The sequence below is a fragment of the Phyllostomus hastatus genome, unplaced genomic scaffold (genome assembly GCF_019186645.2).
Source record: "Phyllostomus hastatus isolate PE091 unplaced genomic scaffold, TTU_PhHast_1.1 phas_contig_150, whole genome shotgun sequence".
Classification (NCBI taxonomy): Eukaryota; Metazoa; Chordata; class Mammalia; order Chiroptera; family Phyllostomidae; genus Phyllostomus; species Phyllostomus hastatus.
This window is the reverse complement of record NW_025333611.1, coordinates 27,571,914-27,598,151: the sequence shown is the minus strand read 5'-3', so window position 1 is coordinate 27,598,151 and position 26,238 is coordinate 27,571,914. Positions and strand designations below refer to the sequence as shown.

The window sequence follows — 26,238 nt, the reverse complement described above, 5'->3', positions numbered from 1 at the left end:
TGTTTGGTTGGATGGGCTAGATGATCTTGAGTGCCTCGTTAGCCCAAGAATGTGTAAAGTGGTATGAGATCCTCTGTGAAAATGAATTTTTAAGATAGAAATCACTATTACTAATGATGGTTGTAAGTATTATATAAGTTATTTTATCTTTTAAAATCTATATATCTTAAATGACCCCAAGCATTATTTTGGAGGTTATTTATAATGAATGATTAGCAGATTTCACATATTATAAAAATATTTTATAGATTATTTTAATAGATAAAAATTATTAGTCCCTAAAATGCACAGTTAATTTAGTAAGGCTACCCCAGTAAAGAATAATCTGGCATTATAATGCTAAGTCATTATCTCTTCCACTCGAAGTCTTTTTAGTATCAATATTTTATCCTACTTAAAAATTGTCAAACAAGTAGGAAGATTTTCTCAAAATGATTTTTGTTTTAAGTAAACTATTTCCTCTTCCCTTGTGTAATACTAAGTTAGTCAAGAATATAGTCTCTCCGGTTATCTTACTCAATTATAAATTTATTCTTTTTCTGCAAGTAAAGTTTATTTCAGGTACCAGAAGAAACTTATATTACTTCATCTTCCTTTCTTGTTTTATGTCTTAAGACTTTTCAAAATTTCCTTTGTTTAGGATTGTTTTTCTCAGCTTTGACTTTCAAGTATACATAAGAACTGAAAAACAAGGAATTTAAAATAGCATTTTACTTTTAAGATGTTTGTCACCTTGAAGATAGGGGTGGGAGAGGAAGAGGGTACCCAGGGATGAGATAGAACATAGTTTCTTTATGCTCATAATTAAGCTGCTTTAAATATAATGGATCAGAGAAAATACATGGAACCAACTTAAAGAATTATGGTATGCACACAGTGTTGCTAATTATGGAGTCTTTTATTTTAATCGATTTTTATATATAAAGAAAGAAATGTTATTTTGTTATGCATTCATTGGTTGTCTTTTGTATGTACCCTGACAAGGCATTGAACCCACAACCTTGGCATATTGGGATGGCGCTCTAACCAACTGAGCTGCATGGCTAAGGAGCCTTTGCTATATTGAATAATAGTTGTCCTGTCAATTAGTTACTTTCCTCATTATTGTGACTAAATTTTTGTTTAACAAAACCTTAAAATTACTTGAAAAGTACATGTTTTTAAAATTTTTAAATAGGTAATACCTTTACATGGTTCAGAACTCACAAAGTATAAAAATGTTCTGTGGACACCCAGTTTCTGTCTCTGTTTGCAATTAATGTTTTTTATTTCTTAAATTGTTCCAGAGATATTTTGTGTACATATGATGAAAAGTCACATATATTGAAAGAAGCATTCTTATCAATGTTTAATTCTTCATATAATTTCTTACTGAAATAGAATTTTGGTTTTTATTATACTGATTTTCTCTGTAGTGTTGACCATAGCTTTTAAGGGTTTATTATTTTTAATGTTTTAATAAAAATTGAAACACTTTTGCACCAATGAGGACATTGGGCTCTTTGAATATATCACAGTGGCCTGTCACTGATTTTCTTCCCTATCCATAAAGTAAGCTCTTTGACCCTTACTGCTTTCATTGCATTGTATTCCGCCAGCCAAATGAACTTTTGGGGAGCATTTTCTTAGAGTAATTGAGCTAATGGAAACATTAGCACCCTCTGATTCTTATTCCTGGAATTTATTCTCTTAAAATGAGATTTCCCTTAAAAGAGAAAAAGATATGAAGGATCATTTTTATATTTATATTAGATCTTATAAAATAGGAATGTGGACCAGGTCCTCTTTTATAAGATTGTTTTTTTAACGTAAGCAATATATTGTGTGTTCTTCTGGATGTTTCTATACACCCAAGTATTTGTATCTTCTGTGTATGTGGGCTATATGTCTTTTTGTATATGAGTGGATTTGTTACCACAAAATACCACACATACTGTCCTGCAACTTTTTCCTTATTAATAATATTTTTCAATGTCAGTTCCTATGGATTTCTAATTCCTTTTCAGTTATTTATTCCTTAAGTAGTTATTCATAAACATTTGCATTATTAGGGTTAAATATTACAAATAGTGCTACACTAAATATTATTAAACACATTCACATCTTTTCTGCTTTTGTGAATACATCTACAAGGATAAGTTCCTAGAAGTGAAGTTTTGATTATCGAAGGGTACACATGTAAAATTTTGATAGCTGCTGCCAGATTGATCAAAAATACTAAACCAGTCTATATTTGTATTAATAACTGAGACTTCCTAATTCCCAGCATTCTCATTAACATGATTTAACTTGATTTATTTATCTACCTATGTACCTACTTACTTCTTTCCTTCCTTCCTATCTTACCTTCTTTCTTTCCTTTTTTCTTGATGGTTTAATTTTCTGATCTTTGATCATAGGCCAGTGTTTGTTTTAACTAAAAATTCTCCCTGTGTTCAAGTAGCCCTAGGAGCTGCTCATTAATTGTTCCCAAAACTTTGGTAAACTATAAAACACATGTATAAAGTTGCTTTCTGGAAGAATATTCAGACATTTACAAATGCAAATTTTTTAAAAATCAAATATTCAGACAATATCTATTGACTTCATTCTGAAAGAGGAGATTAAATATATCTTCCACCATTTTATTTTTTACATTACTGTGGTTTTATAACTTGGACATTCTATTTTATGACACTATTTCTGCCAGTTGTTTGACTTTAACTGTAAATTTAGGTGGAGTCTGTGTTTACTAGTCTTCCATATCATGAAGTTTCTTAATCCTTGAGTGCCTGAATTGACTCACCATTTGGCTGGCAGATACTGATATTTTGATTTGAATTTACTCCCCTCCCCTGGGGGGAGGGCGGGTAGGAATTCTCATGTGCTTTCATTGTTTAGATTACCGTATGTTGTATTTATAAGTGAATATTACCATATATAAAATTATTGAATCACTTGTTTTTTCCTCCAAAATTCGAAGACTCTATTCTTTGTCTTGTAGTATTGAGCATTGCCAAAACCTACTAGGCTATTCTTCATTGTATGTAAGTAACTTCCTACTTCTGCCTGGATTATAAGAAGACTCTTTCATTATACTTAAACCTCTGTGATTTCATCAGGATGTACCTTGGTGTTTATTATTCTTTATTAGTTTTACCTGGAAAATAGTGAGTGCTTTTTAACTGAAGATTTTTGCTGCTGCTCCTACTCCTCTTCCTCTATCTCCTCCTCCAGTTTTCTTTCATTACATGCTTGAATACTTCCCTTTCTGTTCTGTTTTCATCTAGGATATTTATTAACCATTGTTTGGATCTCCCCTATTTGTATTACCTTAATTCTTTTTATTTCTTTCTCCTTTTCCTCTGCATTGTTTCTCTCTTAAGCTCATCTTCCACGTCACTATTTTTTCTGTATACTAGTTGCGTCTAGTGTGGTTGTCATGGTTTTATTATTATTTAGTTTCCTCTGCTCTTCCAACTCACTTTTTAATCTCTTGCTGTTATATCACTTTGTTCAGCTATGTAAAGAATTTGTTTCATTTATTTGAAAGTGTAGGGCAATATTTGACTTAAATTTTATTGTTTCCATTTTTGTAAGAATTTAATAGGCTCTGTGTTGGATATTTTTTGCTTATTATTCATAGTTTGAATGAGGCTTGCTATTTGTTGAAAATCATATAGGGGTGGGGTAGGGAGAGGAAGTCAGCTTCTTCAAATCAGTAGTTGTCTCAAAATCCTTCTTGCCAAATCTCTACTATAGGAGCATGCATCCCCTTAGAGTAAGCATATCTCCCACATAGGAGGTAGGAGTGACTTAGAATAAAGACTTCTCTAGGCTACATTTTTATTTGGTGACTTAGTTGACTCTGGCCTGTGACTGCAAAGCTTATTACTGTTTTGTCATATCTTCAAGTACTCTCTGTGTCAGGAGTCTAGATCTAGAGAAAATACAGATACCTGTCTCTTAAGTTCTTTGAATGTTCCCATTTTAGTTGAAAAGAATGAGCACTCAGGACGTTTGTAATGTGGGGGCTACATAACTATGTAATTATCTTAAAATATTTTCCTTATTTTTTCTCTCAACTTGTGATATCCCCAAATCTTTTAATTTTATTCTTTGGTTAGATGTTAAAACATACTGTTCTGGATTCTGTGGCTTTAGTTGTGTTTGGAGACAAAGGCATGAATTAAAATAATTCAGCAGCATTATATCTGCATTTGTTAAGCTTTATATTGAAGTTATATTGGTAGAGAACCACATTGTCACACCCTTTAAAAAATAATGCTCTGCTCCTGAGATTATGGTCTCTATAGATGAGAATCCTTTTAGTTGAAGATCTCGAGTTTAACAAAGCCCAGCATCTGAAGTACCAGTCACAAGGTCTTCATGGCCAAATGTGATTTTCATTTTTGGAATAAGATCCGTGAGTTCTTCTTTTTCCTTTCACAGGACAAGCAGGAGGACATGAAGACTATTTTGGAGGGCATAGATCCGGCCAAGCATCAGGTGAGGGTGGCCTTTGATGCTTGTAAGCTACTACGAAAGGACTAGATGTTGTAGGTAACCAGAGTTCTGGGTTCCAACCAAGTTCCAGGACCCTGATGTGTGAAAGAGGAAATCCTCTTCAAATGAGAAAGATTATGAAGTTTAAATAAGAGATTTACATTACTAGTAATTTGCTTCCTTAGTATTCTTTTAATGTGATATTCCTAAAAAATCTTGTAGGCGAAAATAGATTTTCTTATTCAGATAGTTCTTTTGCATTCTCCCTTATTGGGAGAGTTAAGAAACCCTAGAGAAAAAAATCTCAACTATAAAGTCCTTTGCACTCAACTATGTTCATCAAAAAAATATGAAACTTAGATTTAGGGTGACATGTTGGATTTTTTAAATATAATCCTCTGATAAACAAAAAAAATAGCATTTTTTTCTATATTGTTCATTCCCTAATTTATATAAACTTAAAATTTTTTTCTTAAAACTATCTTGTTACCTCATTCTGAAATTGGTTTTTAAGAAGGTGAATACTTGTTCATAGGCAAACATTTCTTTTGAAAAAATGTGTGGAATTTGTGCCTGATGGTTTTAAAAGTCAAGCAAAGGCCCTGGCTGGCGTAGCTCAGTGGATTGAGCGCAGGCTGGGAACCAAAGTGTCCCAGGTTCGATTCCCAGCCAGGGTACATTCCTGGGTTGCAGGCCATAACCCCCAGCAACTGCACATTGATGTTTCTCTCTCTCTCCCTCTCTCTCCCTCCCTCCCTTCCCTCTCTAAAAATAAATAAATAAAATCTTAAAAAAAAAAAAGTCAAGCAAAGTTAATATCCATTGTAATCCAGAGAGATTTGTTTAAACTCAGGAGCAGTGCTTAATTTATATAAATTACAAATAAATTGTGATTGGATCACAATTAACTTAGATCACCTAAAATAAATTTTTCAGTATCAAGCCACTCTTAATTATAACGCTTATTAATATCTTCATTAATGGCTTATTAAATAAGCCATTATATTCTAATTTGAACAAAGAAAATCCATTTATTTTACAAAATATTATGTGAAAATGTGAAGTTTTACTCAGTTTGTGTAATATCTCAGGCTCCTATCTAGAATACAAAGCTCAGTGTTACTTCAGATAAGGTATGGTATTTCCTTCTTCCTGAATTTGTTAAAGGTAATGTGATTATAAATCTCTCTCTCTAGCTCAAAACTTAGGATACTTTTTATTATTTTTTAAAATTTAATCTTTATTGTTTTTTTCTCCAGTACCATTTAGTCCCATTATACACCCCTCCCCCTAGCAGCCACCACACTGTTGTCCATATCCATGAGTCCTTTTTCCTTTTGCTCAACCTCTCCACCCCTCACCCCACCCGCACTGGCTGTCATCTGTTCTCCATCTATGAGCCTGTCTCTGTTTTGCTTGTTAGTTCAGTTTGTTTGTTAGATTCCACATTAGTGAAATGATAGGGTGTTTGTCTCTCTCTGACTGGCTTATTTCACTTAGTGTAATGTTCTCCAGGTCCATCCATACTGTTGCAAAGAGTAAACTTTTCTTCTCTTTTATGGCTGAGTAGAATTCCATTGTGTCAATGTCCCATAGGTGTTTTATTCTCTCATCTGTTGATGAACACTTGGGCTGCTTCCATATCTTGGTGATTGTAAATAGGCTGCAGTGAACATGGTGGTGCTTATGTTCTTTCGAATTACTGTTTCAGGTTTTTTCTGATGTATTTCCGGAAGTGGGATCACCAAGTCAAAAGGCAGATCCATTTTAAATTTTTTGGAGTATCTCCATACTGCTTTCCACAGTGGCTGCAGCAGTCTGCATTCCCACCAACAGTGTAGAAAGGTTCCCCTTTCTCTACATCCTCACCAGCACTTATTGTTTGTTGATTTATTGATGATAGCCATTCTGACAGGTGTCTCATTGTGGTTTTACTTTGCATTTCTCTGATGATTAGTGATGTTGAGCATCTTTTTACATGTCTATTGGCCATCTGTACATTCTCTTTGGAGAAGTGTCTATTCAGGTCCTTTGCCCAATTTTTAATTGGGTGGTTTGTGGGTCTTTTTGGTATTGAGTTTTGTAAGTGCTTTACAAATTTTGATTATTAACCCCTTATCAGCTGTATCAGCAAATATGTTCTCCTATTCTATGGGTTGTCTTTTTATTTTGTTGATGGTTTCCTTTGCCATGAAAAAACTTTTTAGTTTGATGTAGTCCCATTTGTTTATTTTTCCTTTTGTTTCCCTTGTCTGGGGAGATATATCCAATAAAAAAATTTCTATGAGCCATATCCAAGATTTTGCTGCCTTATGTTTTTTTTCTAGGATTTTTATAGCTTTGGGTCAAACATTTAAGTATTTGGTCCATTTTGAATTTTTTTCTTATGTGTGGTGTTAGAAGATGATATAGTTTCATTTTTCTGCGTGTATCTGTCCAATTTGCCCAACACCATTTATTGAATAAACTATCTTTAGCCCACTTTATGTGTTTGAATATTAATTGACTATAAATGTGTGGGTTTATTTCTAGGTTCTCTTTTCTGTTCTGTTGATCTATGTCTGTTTTATGCCAGTACCAGGCTGTTTTGATTACTATGGCCTTATATTATAGTTTGATGTTAGGCAGTGTGATTCCTCCAACTTTGTTCTTTTTTCTCAGAATCACTGTTGCTATATGGGGCCTTTGGTGGTTGCATATACATATTTGAAATGTTTGTTCTAGTTCTGTGAAATAATGTCATTGGAATCTTCATAGGAATTGTTTGAATCTGTAGATTGCTTTGGATAGTATGGACATTTTAATGATATGAATTCTTCCTGTACATGAACATGGTATGTGCTTCCGCTCATTTGTATCTTCTTTTTCTTTCTTCGGTGTCTTATAATTCTCTGAGTACAGGTCTTTACACCCTTGGTTAGGTTTATCCCTAGGTGTTTTATTCTTTTTTGTAGCAGTTGTGAATGGGATTGTTTTCTTAATTTTCCTTTGTTAGTTGATGATTGGCATATAAAAATGCAACTGATTTCTGGATATTAATTTTGTATCCTGTTACTTTGCTGAACTCATCAATTCTAAGTTTCTTCATGGAATCTTAGGGGTTCTCTATGTACAGTATCATGTTATCTAAAAAAGACAATTTTACTTCTTCCTTTCGAATTTGATTGCCTTTTATTTCTTCTTTTTGTCTGATTGCTGTGGCTAGGACTTCCAGTACTGTGTTGAATAAGAGAGGTGAAAGCGGACATCACTGTCTTGTTCCCAGTCTTAAGAGGAATGTTTGTACTTTTTGCCCTTTGAGTATGATGCAGGCAGTGGGTTTGTCATATATGGCCTTTATTATGTTTAGGTAATATAAATGTTCCCTCTGTTCCCACTTTGCCAAGAGTTTTGATCATAAATCAGTGCTGGATATTATCAAAAGCATTTCTGCACCTGTTGATATGATCATATGGTTTTTATCTTGTTATTTGGTGAATCACATTTATTGATTTGTGAGTGTTACACTAACCTTTCATTCCCAAAATAAATCCCACTTGATCATGGTGTATGATCTTTTTGATGCATTGCTGTATTTGGGTTGCTAATATTTTGTTGAGGATTTTAGCACCTATATTCATCAAGGATATTGGCCTATAACTTTCTTTTTTTGTAGTGTCTTTATCTGTTTTGAAATTAGAATAATGCTGACTATGTAAAATGAGCTTGGGAGCCTTCTGTCCTCCAGAATTTTATGAAATAGTTTGAGAAAGAGAGGGTGTTAGCTCTTCTCAGAATGTTTGGTAAAATTTATGTATGAAGCCATCTGGTCCCAGACATTTTTTTGTTGGGAGTTTTTTGATTACTGCTTCGATTTCATTAGGTACAATCTGTCTATTCAGATCTCTTATTCATTTTTGGAAGATTGTATGTTTCTAGGAATTTACCCGTTTTATACCCAGGTTGTCAGTTTGTTGGCATGTAATTATTCATAATATTTTCTTACAATCCTCTGTATCTCTTTGGTGTCAGTTGTTATTTCTCCTCTTTCATTTCTGATTTTACTTATTTGGGTCCTTTCTCTTTTTTTCTTGATGAGTCTGGTTAAAGTTTGTCAATCTTGTTTATATTTTCAAATAACCAGCTCTTGGGATTCATTGATCTTTGTATTGTTTTTTAAGGCTCTATTTCATTTATTTCTGCTCTGATCTTTACTATGTCTTTCCTTCTACTCTCTTTGGGCTTTGTTTGTTGTTCAAGTTCCTTTAAGTGTGAAGTTAGATTGTTTATTTGAGCTTTTTCTTGTTTTGTTTTGTTTTTTGAGATAGGCTTGTAATGCTGTGAATTTCCCTCTTAGGATTGTTTTCTCAGTGTCCCACAGATTTTGGAATGTTGTGTCCTCATTTTCATTTGTCTCGAGGTATCTTTTGATTTCTTTCTTGATCTCGTTGTTGACCCATTCGTTGTTTAGCTCCCATGTCTTTGCGTGTTTTTTAGTGTTCTTCTTGTGATTGATTGCGATTCATTGATATGTAGTTTCATAGCATTGTGGTCAGAGAGATGCTTGGTATGATTTCAGTCTTCTTAAATTTATTGAGACTTGTTTTGTGTCCTAATAACATGTGGTCTATCCTAGAAAACATTCCATGTACATTTGAAAAGTATGTATATTCTGTTGCTTTGGGGTGAAATGCTCTGAAAATATCAATTAAATCCATTTGATCTAGTATGTAGGTTAAGGCCACTGTCTCCTTTTTGATTTTCTGCCTGGAATATCTATCCATTGAAGTCAATGGGATGTTAAAATCCCCAGGTATGACTGTATTTCTGTCAATCTCTCCTTTTATGTCCGGAAGCTGTGCTAACCTCCTCCCAAGACCAATCTGGAATTACAACAAAATTGTAGAGAAATCTTCCAGAAAAACCACCTGAACACTAGCTGGAGAGAGGCATTATACTAGGGCAGACAGAAGAAACCACTTCACCACAAGACTGTGAGGCAGTGCAGAGGAGGCATGAGAGGGCTGGCTAGGCTCTCACAGACAGCCGCTGAAGTTTGAGAGGGATAGGTCAGTGGCTGGGGGTTGCCCCTGAGAAGTGTTGGGTCAGAATCCCAAGCTGGGTTCCCCTCCCTATAGCACCTGAGCCAGAAAAGAACTCAGATAATATCCAGCTGTGAAAAGCAGCAGGATTTCTTTCTGTTAGGGAGAGATAGCAGGAGATACAGAGAGCCTCTTAGAGGGCCAATGCACAGAATTTCATTTGTAGCCATTTACCCTGGGCTCCAGCAGAGGGAGGGGAAAAGTGGACTGGAGACACTTGAGGAGAGTCTAGGGCTGGTGGCTCTGGGGAGAGAACTGAAGGAACTGCTACCAGGATCCCTGTGCTGAGTCATTCCCGATACTGCACAAGCCATCTTTCTCCGGCAAAGCACTCCCTCCTAGTGGCATCAGCTTGAGGGGAAGCAATAGCCTGCCCACAGTAATTACTCTGCTTTCCCTCACATAGTGCTTAAGCCAGACAGCTGATTACAGCTTGATTATATTAACAACTGATTGTTTAACATCTAAGGCAGAAGATACAAAGAGACAGACCCCAAATGGAAGAACACGAAAATTCTCTAGGTGAACTAGATGAAATGGAGGCAAATAATTTAGTAGATAGAGAGTTCAGAGTAATGATTCTCAACAGGATGAGAAAAAATACATAGAAATCATAAAATAGGACCAATCAGAAGTAAAGAATGAGATATCTGAGATAAATAATCTCACTGGAAGAAATAAACAGCAGGATAGATGAAGCAGAGGATAGAATCGGTGTTTTAGAAGACAAGGTAGAAAAAACCACCCAGGCAGAACAGCAGAAAGAAAAACGAATTAAAATAAATGAGGAAAGTTTAAGAAACATTTTAGACAACATGAAGTGTAACAAAATCCACATCATGGGAATACCAGCAGGAGAAGAGAGTGAGTAAGGGATCGAGAACCTATTTGAAGAAATAATGACTAAAAACTTCCCTAATCTGGTGAAGGAAAAAGTCACACAAGTCCAGGAAGCCTGGAGAGTCCCAGCCAAGTTAGACCCAAAGAGGCCTACACTGAGACACATCATAATTAAAGTGACAAGGCTTAAAGACAAGGAGAGAATCCATAAGCTGCAAGAGAAAAGCAGATAGTTATCTACTAGAGAGCTCCAATTAGACTGGTATCTGATTACTCAGCAGAAACATTTCAGGCCAGAAGGGAGTGGTGTGAAATATTCAAGGTGATGAATAGCAAGGACTTACAACCAAAGCTGCTTTACCCAGCAAGGCTATCATTTAAAATTGAAGGAGAAATAAGGAGCTTCCCAGACTAGAAGAAGCTAAAGGAGTGTGTTAACACCAAACCAGTACTGCAACAACTGTTAAAAGGCTTGCTTTAAGAAGAAGAAAAAGAAGAGAAAGAATAAAAATCAGTGGTAAACAGTCCAACAATAAAATGGCACTGCATATGTATCTATCAATAATCACCTAAATGTAAATGGCTTAAATGCTCCAACCAAAAGACATAGGGTAACTGAATGGATAAGAAAACAAGACCCATATATATGCTGCCTCCAAGAGACCCATCTCAGATCAAAAGATACACACAGACTAAAAGTAAAGGTTTAGAAAAAGATATTTCATGCAAATGGAAAAGAAAAAAAAGAAACTCAGGTTAGTACTACTTACATCCAACAAAATAGACTTTAAAACCAAGACCATAGTAAGAGACAAAGGATACTTCATAATGATAAAAGGAACGATCCAAAAAGAAGATATAACCCTAGTAAACATTCATTCACCTAACATAGGAGCACCTAAATATGTAAAGCAAATCTTGATGGAATACTTTTTAAAATGAGGTTTACAACCCCACTTTTAGAGGTTCAGATTCAGCAGTTTAGAAATGGGAGTCCAAATTCTAGCTAATACTCCAGGAGATTCTGATGACCCTCTCCATAGTCCACACTTGGAGACGTTGCTGGAGTCTATACAGATTATTCTGCATCATTGTAGAGTTCTGTTCTTTTCCATCTTTGCTTTATGATCAGTCATTTTTCCTTCATCCAAACTGAATAAGCTTGGTTTTTCTTTGTTACTTGTGATATTTAGAAACTAAGCTAAGCAAAAAACCCTGGGAGAGTGCCTCTTGGTCTCTTTTCAGTCTCAGTTCTCCCAATGGATATGAACCTCATCAGTAGCAGTAGATACTAAAGTAATGATGAATGTACAGTGGTAGGTTGGAAGAATATACCCTGCAAGGTAGAATATCAGAATCCTCACAGGGGTGCCCAGCCTGTGGCCAGTGGGCTGGCTATGAATGTGTCCCAACACAAAATCATAAATTTACTTAAATTTTTTTCTTGCTTATCAGTTTTTGTTAGCATTTGTGTATGTAATGTGTGGCCCAAGACAACTCTTCCTTCATTGTGAAGAAGAAAAATACTGTCTCAAAAAGTAAAATTTTCATCCATGCTGTCACAAAGGGTAAAATTTTCTCCTTTTTTTATGGCTAGATAGTATTCCCTTGTGTGAATGTCCCATAGTTGTTTTATGCACTCATCTGTTAATGGACACTTGGGCTGTTTAGAGAAAATGTTAAACTACACAATAAGTTTGTAGCCTTGCAAAATAATTTTCTGTGTTTATGTATATCTTGAAATTTTATTGATCCTAAATATTGGCTGTACTAATAAATGTGACATTCATAAGTAACGTATACAAATTTGATTCCTAGTTTAAAAGGATTTAATGGTCAAATATTTTGGTATAAATAATACATGTTGTAGAATATACATTATTAATTTTAGGACATGAAGTATTATAAGTATATTATAAAGCTGTAAACATTGTTTTACCAGCCACTTTCTCAAACATAATTATATAATTCAAAACCAAAGGAATGAATTTTTATAGGGAGGAAAATAAAATTGACACTTTTCAGACTGTTCATTTTAGAAATTTCATGAATATGTTGAAATTTGAAATTTTATTTGATCTTGGAACAGTGCTTTCTGATTTCTTATCTTTTATCAGCTAATATTTTAAATATACAGAACTAACAATTACCAGTACCAGTACTTTAAAAGTTTATTCTAAAGCAGGACTTTCAAAATCTTTTGTCTTCGAGATCTAGTTGTGTTGATGGATGCCACTGCAGACTTAAGAGATAAAAAGGAAAAGTGACATTAGTATTGCCCACCCATGCTTTAGTAATAATGTACATAATGCAGATAATGAAGTCTTACTCTAAGTTTAGCTATTACCCTTGCTTTCCTGTTATATTAACTTTTCTTTCTCTTACTTAATAGGAAATTAAAACTTCAAACCTTAGTACTATGAGAGGGAAGATTTAATAGGTTCCTTCTTGGTAAATAGTGGTCAAGCCCCTCATTTTGTATGTTAGGTTTATAATGGTACGTGAAAACGGATGCAGTTGCCGTTCTCATGGAGCCTACATTTTAATGGCAGAGACATATTAGCCAAATAGTTACACAAACTAATGTGTGATTGGAACTTTTGAAGCAGTGGTTCACAGAGCTGTAAGTCAATAACTAACAGTGATCTAGATAAAAAGTTCAGGGATGTCTTCCTTGAGGATGTAATGCTTGACTTGATGTGAAAGGTGAAAAAGAGCTGACGGACAAGTATTGCGGGGAAGAAAGAGCAGCTTGCACGAAAAGGCCCAGAGGCAAGAAGGAAAATAACGACTTGCTAAAATTAGAGTGATTTATTTCCAGCATGGTGTTGGTTATCATGATAATTCAGAAGTAATTCAGATGAAAAACTGGATAAACAGCTTTCTGGGTCTTTCTGAGTAAAATTTTCATGGTGTATGTTCTGTTTTGCTTAAAGTAAATTACCAGAATCTTAGATTTACTTACATTGACTATAAATTCAAAATCCATTCTATTGTAAACCAGATTATGTCGGTATTGTCTGTAGTTATTCATTCTTCCATACCTTAGAGTTAATAAAGGTTGTTGTCTAATCAACATACAGAGTAGGGTAAAAACAGGTTTACAGCTGTTCATATGGAAAATAATACAACAATTAATAAATAATAGTACAGGAATAAACTGCTTCATGTCTTCACAACTGTAAGCCTACTTTTATAAACAGAAGTCGAAGTACAGACTGATTTTTATAGGAGGTTGAAAGATTCAACACCATCAGGATTTTTAAAAATCTCTTTTAGAGTACAGTTCCTGTCGCTGCAGGCCAGTACAGCATTCCCATTGAGTTGACAGTCTACTCTTATTTCTCATTGTCAGTTTGCCTTAGTTGTAGATCAGATGTAGTGTGTAAGCAGATTAAATTGTGTCCTTTTGGCAGAGCACACAATTTTTAAATTGACCATGTGGTAGCTAAAGGATTCTCAGTTAATTAGAAAAGAGCTGAAATAAAGCCTGACTTAATCACTGTTCTTTATCAAGTATTTCTGAGTCACAAATGAAGACCAGAACAACAGAAATCACTGTGTTTGCATACATAGTGAAAGTGCTAGTTACCATGAAAGTGCACTCCTTGTAGTGGCAGTTGATAGTAGGATGGTTGGAAGCTGTTTAGTTGTTCATTCCTCTTGCTGGAAACTTCCTAGAAAGAATAACAATGTTTATGCTATTATAAGATTGTTTCTTTGGCCTTTGATATTCAAATATTTAATTTCTACTCTAAGAAATATCTGCTCATTGGTATATTTTTTGTTCTCCATTTTACTTCTGAAATAACATAGTGTTTTTCCTCAGGGATTGGTTTGTATCCTATGATAGAGTTCTTACTGGCTTCTGATAGAAGATCAAGATCTTTGTAATAACCTCACAATACTAAGGCTCCTTTCTCTCAGTTCAGATAAACAGTTAGGAAAACATCTTTTTAATCTTAGGAATAAAAAGAAAAAAAAATGGCCCTGGTTGGTGTGACTCAGGGGATTGAGCACCAGGGAGTGAACTGAAAGGTCATGGGTTTGATTCCCAGTCGGGGCACATGCTTGGGTTGTGGGCCAGGTCCCCAGTTAGGGGCATGTGAGAGGTAACCGGTCAATGTATCTCTCACACATTGATGTTTCTCTCCCTCTCTTTCTCCCTTCCTTCTCCTCTCTCTAAAAACAAACAAACAAACAAACAAACAGTCTATTTGAAAGTGCAACAATTTCTCTTTGGGGATCAAACTAAACCAAAGTGTTATCTTGAATGGTTATTGTTTGGTATGCAAAACTGACCTTAAAAGGTTATACCATGTAGTGTGGACTGAAATTAATCCTGTATTTTGGAGGAATGGAGGTAGTTTGTATAAGTATTAAATCTTCATTATGTCTATGTCATTGGTACTAAGTATTTAAAATAGATGGTTAATGAATTGTTAGTGATGAATTATTTTTGTTTCTTTGATAGGAACATGAATCTGAAGGTGGAAGAACACCGTTGATGAAAGCTGCAAGAGCTGGTCATTTGTGCACTGTGCAGTTTCTTATTAGTAAAGGTAAAGAAAGTCCAAGTGATCATTTCTAAGTGAAATGCAATTTCTAAAGAAAAATCCTAAACTGTTGCAATTTATGTTAAAGCCACTTTGCCTGCAGCACAAGTGCTATATGCTAGTCTTTTGTTGTTCTATTTTATTTAGTAGTCATAGAGTTCCTGAAATATTTATTGGGATTTTTCTTTTTCAGTTTTGACTTTGAAGTTTTTACCAACTAAGTAGCAGATGGTTACTCCTAAAAGTTGGAAACCCAAATGTAGATGCCCAGCTATGTTTAGTAGATGTAGTATTGTTTAGCAAATAATAAGGCAGTTCTGCTGGAAATGGGGAAGAGAGTAGAATGGAGAAAGCCTGCTACTGTTGTTTATGGGACAGTTGAATTAAGTATACAAGGGTATTATTTATTATTACTACATTTATTAATTTATATTTAGGCAAAGAAATTCAAATGATAGATACATGAAGAGGTAGTTCAATACTGTTTACTATGGAAAAGTAAAATGCTACTGTACCCATGTTAGGTTGAACCATATAAAATTGTCATTTTATACATCAAAAATGGTATATAATATCTGCGGTTTCATCGGGTTCAGTCTAACTCTGTATTATATTGTTAGAGGTACTTGGGTATGTGATGAAAAATTCTAGTACAGGGTGGTAAAATGCAAGGAGCATCCACTCAAGTGATGTCATACTATTAAAATAAAAATTTTATATCTCTGTTACCATAAAATTCCAACATTTTGTACCATTAAGAATGCAATGTAATGTTTTATCATTTTAAATATAAAGTACTTTGAATTGGATAAAACAAGGTTTATTTTCTTCATATCACATTTCTGCTATCAAGGAAGGCCTATCTTTACATAATATTATAACATACTTTGTAAAATTATCTACGTCAACCACATAGAAGTAATAAACAGATGGATAACCTTTGAAGTTCTCTCATGCTCCTTTTCATACCCAACAACTACCCTGCTAAGTGTGTAATCAGGCTCATCAGGAGTATGAACACATTGATTGCGGCCTTTTTAGGACGTAGTAACTGCTAAACAGTCCTACCATCTAAATTCATTAACAACTTTAAAAATAATCTCATGTCGCCAATGTAAAGATGTTCACTGATATGCCTTGCCTTCCCAAAGCATGAGGTTCAGCTGGATATTTCTGAAAATTAAATAAATTAATAATAATTTCACCCATAGGTTTATTTTTCTCTTAATAACGTAAGTTTGGAACTAAGGGAGAAGGAAGAATGATATTGCTATAGTTTCAACTATTTAATTTAGCCCTTTGAAGTCTGTAAAAGGTTGTTGAACTAAAAACCAGTACTTTTTTCCATGGGCCAAACACAGTTTTTCAAAAAGAAGCTAAGAAAAATTTTGTGTTTAGGTTTGCTTCAGGTCATATTGTACAAAACTGTTGAGCATCTTACTAAATAACCTTTCAGATAACATTTGGATAATCTTCTCTTCATATCCAGATCCCTCTGACTTTTAAAATATACAATATGAAGAATTATATTTCTCCTAAATATGCTTTTAAAAAAAATCTGTTTTTTCTACTTTGAGACCTGGCTATATTGCTACATTGTAGAACTAGGTCAAAAATATTTTTGAGCTGTTTGAAAGTTACATGCAATGCTATTATTTGATGCTTTTGTTAACCTATATATATTTATTAATCTTAGTCTTCTAGATTTTCCATTTTAAAAGTGGTATTGAATGAATGAACTATAACTATGTGCAGCAATGTGGATGAATCTCACAAATAATATATTGAGCGAGAGAAGCCAGACACAAGCAAAAAAGAGTATATTATATGACTTCATTCAGATGAAGTTCAAAAACTAAAATCAGTTTGGAAGTCAGGATAGTAGTTACTGTTGGAGGGGTGGGTACTGACTGCAAAGGCCACACGGTGGGACTTTTGGTATGTGGATAATGTTCTGTTTCTTGATCTGGGTGCTGATGACACAGGTGTGTTCACTTTGTGAAAAAGTTTCAAACTATGGAATAATGATTTACGTGCTTTTTTGTATCTGTATTATAGTTCAAAAAAGATCTTTACAGTGATATTGTCTGTGAACTGGCTTGATTCCAACTTTTGCTAAAATTGCTTCTTTTTTCTCCTTGAAGGTGCCAATGTGAATAGAGCTACAGCCAATAATGATCACACGGTGGTGTCGCTGGCGTGTGCAGGAGGTCACCTGGCAGTGGTTGAACTACTCCTGGCTCATGGGGCTGACCCTACACATCGACTCAAGGTATCCTACTTTAAAATAAGTTAATAAATAAATAATATATACACATTACCATTAAAGTGTGTTAAGAAAGAACCTCTTAATTATTCTTAAATTTTATAGTTCCTGCTCTGGGTAATAGGCACAGTTGTGAATTTGACCAGTTGCAAGTTCAGTTTATATAAACATCTTTGCTTCATTTTATCATTCAGAATTGTCTTAATTCCAAATTGCTGTTTTGATGTATCACATGGTATATTCTTTTTCACTATTGCCCCCGAATTGCTCTCCATAATGTAGGTTTTAATTTATAGTTGTTTCCAAAGTACCTGAGGTCTTTTCAATCTTACTTGATATTTATAATATTTTGAATATGTGCTATGATAGCTGAAGAAGTTAATATACTTTCTCTAAATATTTTTTCCTGAATTTCATGCCCTATTCTTTTGCATTCCTATCTTTCTGTTTTAGTAAGTTTTTCATTCTACTTTTAGAATCTAGTTCCTCCCCAAACACATCTTCAAGCCAAAGGCTTTAATTAAATATGTATCCTCTAATACTATATATGTTTGTCTGATTTCTTAGGGTTTAATACTCATTACCGTTTAAATGAGTTTTGATTTTATATGAGTTGCTAAGAAACTCAAATATGTACAGTAATCTATAAGAAGAAATTTACAAATAGTTAATTATGGTGTCAATTTTTCTCAGGATGGCTCAACAATGCTCATTGAAGCTGCAAAAGGTGGCCACACTAATGTTGTTTCTTATCTGTTGGATTATCCAAACAACATTCTGTCAGTTCCTGCTGCAGATGTGTCTCTGCTCACTCCACCTTCTCAAGATCAATCTCAGGTAAAGTGAAATAGAGCTTCTTTGTAAATTAACTATTCTTGCAAATTGGGAATTTTTGTTTAAAACTTGTTTCTCTAAAATTGTTTTGTCCTCTTTTACATATTGAGATGAACATAATCAGAAATTAGCTAAGGTTTATTTTCTTTAAAACGTGGAAATGTTTTATCTTATTTACTAAAAATAGCATTTTTTTAAAAAACAATACCAAATACAAATATAAATATTGCAAGTTGTCATCTTATTACAGCTAGTTCTTTAGAGTTTTTCTTTTAACTTTTTATTTATTGATTTAGAGAGAAGAGAGAGAGTGATAGAGAAACATTGATTTGTTGTTCCACTTATTTATGCATCCATTTGTTGATTCTTGTATGTACCCTGACCAGGAATCAAACCTGCAACCTTGGTGTATCAGGACAATACTCTGAACAACTGAGCTACCCAGCCAGGGCTAGGGTGGTTTGTTTTTTAATGAATGCATTAAGCATAATTTTGAACTAAGAAAAAGTTTGTCCCTTGATACCTTCCAAGACACTATAATTTATCCTAGAGATAACTACTTTGTCAACCAAAGTATAGTTAACCAGGACATATGCATCGAAAGTTGACTAAGAAATTTTTTAAACCTACCTAAAAATGTGGAGAGAATATTGATAGTATACTAAGCACATAGAGCTCAGTAATATCATAAGTTCTTGTCTACAAAATTATCCTGAGAACTGCTAATATATCCCAATTCAGGAAATCATATGGATTTTTTTTTCTTTTGACCCATGTGAAATTTGAACAAGGGTAAATTGGACAGTGAATATGTGACTTGTACTCAGCTATAATTGGAGTTAGCAAGGCTTTCTTCTTAGCAAGAAAGTATTATTAATTCCGTTTAGCTTAAGTCATTCACTACTTGTAGATTGCCTGAGTTTGACCAGTCAATATTCTCAGAAATTATTCCTTAATGGAGGATTTTTTTTTTAAGAAACAAAAAAGTTAATTTGGTGGTTTGAAAAAAATCTAAAACAGGATCTCTGTTTAATCTGTGGGCCTTTGTTTTATTCTTGGTCTGACATTATTTTTTCTGAGTTGACTTTTTAGGTTCCACGTGTACCAGTGCATACACTTGCCATGGTTGTACCTCCCCAAGAGCCTGACAGAACTTTGCAGGAGAACTCCCCCGCCCTTTTAGGAGTACAAAAAGGTTAGTTTTTGAATTATTTTTCTTAAAATGGGTATTTATTATCTAATTAGTGGATTCATAATCCCATGGTTGAAGTAGGTAATTCTAAAAATGCTGATAGTTCTTACTGACTGTTTAAAATAGAAAAGATACTAAATACTAGGAAAAGTGACTTCTTATTTTCCTGTTAACATGCTGCTAGATGTAGTTTTTATCTAGCACAGGTGAAAATACTGAAGAAGCAAACAAAGTTACTGATTAAAGTAGTGAAAATTGATCAGACATTAATTATTAATTTCTCCTTTGAAAATTCTGTAGCTAAATAGTAATATAATATGAAGAATGAAAGTTTATTGTTGTCTAAGTCTTAGTAACACCAATTCAATTCAGTGAGTGAGAAGTTTAAAAATTCCTAAATTTAGTTTCTTTCACATAATGCAGGACATAGTGGATTAGATCTGTCAGTGTGTGAATCCACACAGATAACTATCAAAAAGTATGTAAATAACATCCAAGTGCATATTAAGGAGTGTACACTATTTAAAAGACTCAAGTTTATGAGCTCTGATACTTTTTCTCTTTTCACTGTAGATATAAAAAGTGTCTTCACTTGATCATCATGTATAGTTATGTCTGAGTTCTCTGAAACAAGAGAATAGGTACTTTGTAAACTGCATGAGAACAAATTTGTGAGCATATTTCATTCAGTATATGATATTCAAGTCCTAGATTTTTGAAATCACAATGAAGTGTGTTAGTATGTATTGATATTTTTAATATTATGCTTTAAGAAAAGTTGGTTAGGGCTAATTTTTACAGCAGCAAACAGAAGCTTCTTTGAAATTATGTCAATTTTAGTAATTTTGAGTATTGAGGGCCTTCATGAAGGATTACTTCATTTCTAAACTATTAATTTCAGAGATAAAATGTCTGTAGTTTTTCTGACTTATGCTTATTCTAGCAGCTTTCCATTGGGTACATAGCTATTCAAACATTTCAGAAAATGAAGGCTGCCGTTTGTAATCTTAACAAATTAAAAGCAAACTAAGCATGCACTTGTTAAGGAATCTGAGCATCATAACTAACTGACAGTTTTTAGGAAAAGATTGAAACTTAAATGCCTCTGTTTCTGTTGTTTCTTGTTTGAATACACCCTGTAGAGGACTGTACTAACTTTAGCTAGGGAAATTTAGTACTAAATAAATCTTTAAAAATATATATTATTAACATGGACCACAAAATAACTAAGAAATAAGCTAGGAAAGACATGGAGTATGTGTAGAGAGGAAGTAAAACATTTTAAATTTAAATTTAATATGTAAGTAAACTGAAACGTTTGGGTAGTGATTTTTTTAATTGATACTCAAGTGAGTAATCGTATTTTTGCATATTGAGATACCTCCTTATATAGAATATCTACTTATTTTCCTCACTTTGATGTTTTATTACTTAATAATATAAAAATGAACTACCTTTTAAGGCATCTTAAACTTTTTTAAAATTATTAGGGAAGGAAAAAAGTCAACAACCTACATAGACACTTGGGCACTTGCTGTTGCCAGCTGCCAAGTGATTGCCAACCTAATATTTATTTATGCAGGATCAAACTGTGATAATGCATTGTGTTAAGATGTAGTGTTAGGATAATTCATGTACAACTTAGAATGTTATATCAGTATGAATTTGGAAAAACCAGTTGATATAAAAGTACACGCTGAATCTACAGGATAGAAAAACCTATCTTAAATTATTAAAGAAATGTTACTATATTTTTCTCCTTAAGGTGGCCTTTTCTCTAAAACTTCTCTTTGGTGTCTCTGGAGAAGTTCCTTGGAGTGATGAATTGATGCTTGACCCTTTTGTTTCTCCTAAGACTGTATTGCATCAGTGTCGCATACGTGATTAGGGATACAGAAGGGTTCTTATTCTCTAAGACTCTTATTTTCTTCTTCTAGCAATCATCTTTTCAAGTTCCTACAACATTTTACTCCTGTGTGTTTTAAATAAATCTTATTAAACCTGTATCCTTTTAAAATATATTCATGCTCTACATCTTACCCTGGTGTTTTATCTATATCCTACTTACATATTCTTTTATGACCCGTGTGCACTGTTTGTCTAGGCTCCATCCATCCTGACCTATGTTCTCCTGATTTAGGCAGCTAATCTCACGTATCTATTGTTGATTTTCAAGGATTTGCGATTCTAGGTGGTATCTGACAGACCTCAGAATCACCTCTATAAGCAAAATGTGAAACTAGGTGAGAGTGCTATGCTCAGTTTTCAAGCATTATGAAGCTTTATTACATATAGTGGTGAATATTCAGGTGGGAAAGATTATATAAGTAATATCAACCCTTTGTCTTTCAAAGTCAATTTTTAAAATAAATTTGTTGATTGAAGCCATTCGTTGCATCTAACTTATTTGTTGTAACTGGTTCTACAGAGATTCTAAGAGAGAGGACTCAATTATCCTATGCAGGTTTACAGTTTAGAATTTAATCTGTTACAAAAGCATTTAACTGACGTCAGGATAAAACAAAACCTACATCTTCTGTGTGCACCTCAAGTCCTCTTGGGGAGTAATTTCTTTGCGCTGGACTCCTACAGCACTTCATTGGATCTTCCTTCTGGCTCTGGTCACTCCTACACTGCCCCTCCCCTTTGGACCTCAGGCACTGAAGGTTGAGTTAATCATGCTCAGTTCCTGGTGCTTTGACATTGTGGCTCCTCTCTTGTTTTACTTACTCCCTTTATTCTTCTTCACATTCATTCTGTTTTGTTTGATATGCAGATTCTTTTGTTCTTACAAATTCTTCTGTTTACTACTTTATAGGTATTTTTAATTTATGTAAATGGTATCATGCCGTAACCCCATGTTCTCACTTTTTTCACCCAGCACTGTTTTTAAGATCTAGTTGTATGTCTACCTCTATAGACTGTTCCTGACCACAGCAGTGCTGCACCCTGTGTGTCCTCCAGTTTCTACCTGTCCTTTCTCTCAGTGGTGGGCACCCAGCTGCCTCTCACTTCTCGCTACCACAGACGATGCTGTGATGAAAATCCTGGTTCACTCCCCTTATGGATCTGTGTGAGAATTTCTTTGGGATAAACTCAGGAGTAGAATTGCCTGTCATGGGAATGCATAATGTTTATCTGATAGTACTGTTATACAAATTTGCTCTCTAGAATGGCTACAGAGCAGTTTACACTTCCACCAGCAATGCATAGGGTTCCTACGTACCCCCATCTCCATGCCTGCCAATCCTTGGATTTATCCTTATATTTGGACTTGCACATCTTTTATCTCCTCTTTTAGACTGTAAGCTCCTCATGGGCAGGGTTTATATTGTTTATCTTTGTGTGGTCCACTATGCCTTGCTTGTACTAGATGTTCCAGTGTTTGTTGAACAAACTAATGCCAGGCTAAGAATATAGATTACTCTGAAGACAAAAGAAAATTATTAAGAATTTTTAAGAATGGAGACATTGTGATTAAAGAAAATGTTTTTTAAAAAATTTATAAAAAAATAGTATTCTAGAATGATGGGGGAAAGATTGAAAACAGAAATATAAATGTAAAGTAAGTATTAAATTAACATGCTGCTTTACATCCCAGAGTGAATAGGTAACATGAAAAGTTCTCATGCTTTTATATCAAATCATTAAAAGTATATAGAAAAATATATGTACGGTGAATTAAATTGAGTATTCTTACAGAAATTTTACTACTGATATTCTCTAGTAGATTTCCATTATGTAATCATGCTTACATGGATTACATATGCCCAAATTTAATGATGTCTTTTAACATATAACTACTTATAGCAAAAGATCAGAAGGTTGAATTAATCTCCTAGCTTATAACACAGATGCTCTGTCTTTGGACACTCTTGGTTAACCTTACTTTGTTAAAGATGTATAGCATGCCCTATTGCTACTGTGGGGAATCTTGGGACTGATATTTAGACATAAAGGGGAAAAATGAGTCAATTCTAGGCCAATGGGTTTCATTTTTTACTATGAACACAGTAGGAATATTGAAACCTAGGACATAATATGCATCTACTTATCCAAACACAAGTTCCATTAGCTAATAGATACTCTGCTACATTTTATGTGCGGTGTTATTTTCTGTACTCCTTCATTAATGTTTTCTTCTCTCTCTGTTGAAGACCCAGTTGGGAATGCTGTTTAAAAAAATCATTCTTTAAAAAAAATTTATTCTAGTGAGGTTCTATGTAGTGATATAAGAAAGCAAAGGGATCACAGACCAAAGTTTATATTTGATTAGACAAAACCAAGTTAAGAAAATAGGAAACCAAATATAGATCCATCTATATATCATGCATTTTATCCATTGGCCATTATTTTTCTGTTGCACAAGATATTATTATTTTAGATACAAAATGATTGGTAGAATTAACTCATTTCAGTAGTAAACCAAATATTTGGCAAATACATGTTCCACCTCATTCCCTCATTGCCCATAAAAAATTAAAGGCCACATTCTAAGCTATGTCTATATCATGGTTTTCTATTACAAACTTTTTCTACTTTATTAATGGAGGAAAAGCAAAAGATCAGAAAGTAGGATAGAAACCAAACCTAAAAGATGAGTTGGTGACGTTTCCTGAATTCCTAGAGAGTACTTTACAATGTTATTCAATGTTACCAGTGAACATACTTATTTTTATTTTATATGTGACAGCGGGAGGTGTTGGAAGGAGACCGAACTCTTATTTTCTCAGATCTTATATATTATTTTCTTCCTACTAATTGAAAATTTGTTGCTAAAAGGATAGTCATCACATTCTCTACTTTTCCCCAAAATTGCAAATGTTGCTTCTATGAATGATTAAGTTACATTTTTTATTTTTTGCCAACCTGCTTTACTCTTAATGCTGTTGTAGCTTGTGTTAGTGCTTTGATGTGTGTCCGGGCAATCCCTCTGACTCTATGGTCACAGATCCTCAGGCATTAACTCTTAGGGGCAGAACTGCTTCCTGTTCATTCCTCTCACCATCCTTTGTTTTTACTGCTACATGTATTCTAGGCTTATAGTTTCTATATTCGGTTAACTTACTTTTAATATCTTGCATTATAAACTTCTTGTATCTCATTTGTTAACAAGAAAGAGCCATTCCTATCTGTTACTGTCCTCAAAATTCTACTCTTATTATGGATTATCTTATTATTTGTAAGATTTTCAATTTGTAAACACCCAAATATGTTTATATAATTACCAGCCTGGTTAGTATTGTACTCTTACACGGATTTCCTTAATCTTATATACAAATTACATAGCAACTACATAAGGGTGTTTTGAAATTAATAAAAGTTTAAAGGAGCATCTAGTCTTTGCAGAATTTCTAAATTTAGTCTGCTGATGTCATTGACTTTATCACACAACTGAAAATTTCCTGGCTGGCCTAGCAGATTTGTGTATTGCTATTTGTGCTGGCTAACCTCTCCTTTCTATCTATTGATTGCCATTAGGTACTTTGAACAAATACATCCAAACCATGGATTCCTATATAAGCTTATGGAAATATTTATAAAATTATCTCACAAATCTAAAGGCTTTTGCTCTGAAAGGATAAAGTCTTTCCCTACCACTTTTCTCAGAGAAGAGTATAAAATTTGAAGACAATACTTTTTGCTGAAATATGCTCTTAAAGAATAACTAAATCTCTTAAAGTGGCGGCAGTGATTTTGGAACTGTGGTCTTCTGACTTTGTTAAAGACAGTTTCCTGTGGAAAAAACTGTTAAACTTTTTCAGTAATAAAACATGTTGCAGATATTTGAGGAGATGGCTGCAGTTTTAAGATCTCGTAATTCTAGCAGAAAAGCAGTTGAATGTCTGATATTGTTCTTCAGTGATTTTATCACCCTCTTGCAATTCAGTATGTTTTAACATCTAATGGGGATTTCTTTCTTCTGAACTTGTGAATCATTTTGAATGCATTGAATGATCTATTTTTTAAATTTTTAACTGTTATTAATATAGATTGACTACAATCCAAAAGAGTAGATTATTGGTTTTTACCCAATTCTTTTTAAAAAGACCTTCATTGTTGGTTAATTTCTTTTAAAAGATTTTGTTTATTTATTTTTTAGAGAGAGGGAAAGGGAAGGAGAAAGAGAGGGAGAGAAACATCAATGTGTGGTTGCCTCTTATGTGCCCCCACAGGTAACTTGGCCCACAACCCAGACATGTGCCCTGACTGGAAATTGAACCTGCGACCTTTAGTTTTCAGGCCGGCACTCAATCCTCTGAGCCATTCCAGCCAGAGCTTGTTGTTTAATTTAAATACCATAAAGTTCACTTGTTTTAAGTGTACAATGCAATGACTTTTAATAAATTTACAGAATTGTGCAACCATCACTACCATCTAATTTTAGAATATTTCTGTTCACTCCAAAAGATCTCTCATGCCTTTTGATAATTAGTTTTCATTCTTACTACTGTAACTCCTGGTAACTACAACTTTCTTTTCTGTCTCTATAGATTTGATATAAATGAAGTTGAACAATATATGGCCTTTTGTGTCGTCTGTCTTCTTTCATTTAGCATAGTGATATTCAACCTCTTTCATTTCATGGCATACATAAACAAATTAAATTAAAATTCTGCAGTACACCAAAAAATATGTTTTTTGCCAAACTGACAAAAAATAGGTTTAATTTTTATTCATTCACGCAAGACAGCTATTGTGTTGGCTGTTGTCGTTTTTTTATTTGACAGTCTAAGGGAAAAGAGGTCAGTGCCCCTGACTAAATGATCAGGTATTGCATGCATGTATTAAAAATCCTTATGGCACTCTAGTGTGTCACAACACACCTATTGAATGTCGCTGACTTAGCATACTGTTTTCAAAGTTCATCCTTGTTGTAGGATATACCAGTAATTTGTTCCTTTTTATTCTGAATATTCCCAATTCTTCCTAAACAAGAAGTTTAAGCCTTGAATTAAAGTGGTTATTATATATATCCTCCAC

At 33.9% G+C, this 26,238-nt stretch overlaps 1 protein-coding gene across 3 annotated transcripts in view; it reads left to right on the top strand.

Moving 5' to 3' along the window:
- Positions 1-26,238, top strand: part of LOC123805981 (ankyrin repeat and KH domain-containing protein 1) — a 108,372-nt gene that overhangs the window by 49,065 nt on the left and 33,069 nt on the right. Inside the window, exons 11-15 of one of the 3 annotated variants that reach the window (XM_045818913.1) lie at positions 4,432-4,488; positions 14,881-14,968; positions 17,107-17,234; positions 17,922-18,065; positions 19,155-19,257. In XM_045818913.1, coding sequence (XP_045674869.1) covers positions 4,432-4,488; positions 14,881-14,968; positions 17,107-17,234; positions 17,922-18,065; positions 19,155-19,257 — 520 coding nt within the window. Of the gene's footprint in view, positions 1-4,431; positions 4,506-14,880; positions 14,969-17,106; positions 17,235-17,921; positions 18,066-19,154; positions 19,258-26,238 lie in introns of those variants that run through there. The other 2 variants (XM_045818920.1, XM_045818928.1) reach the window with 2 other exon arrangements.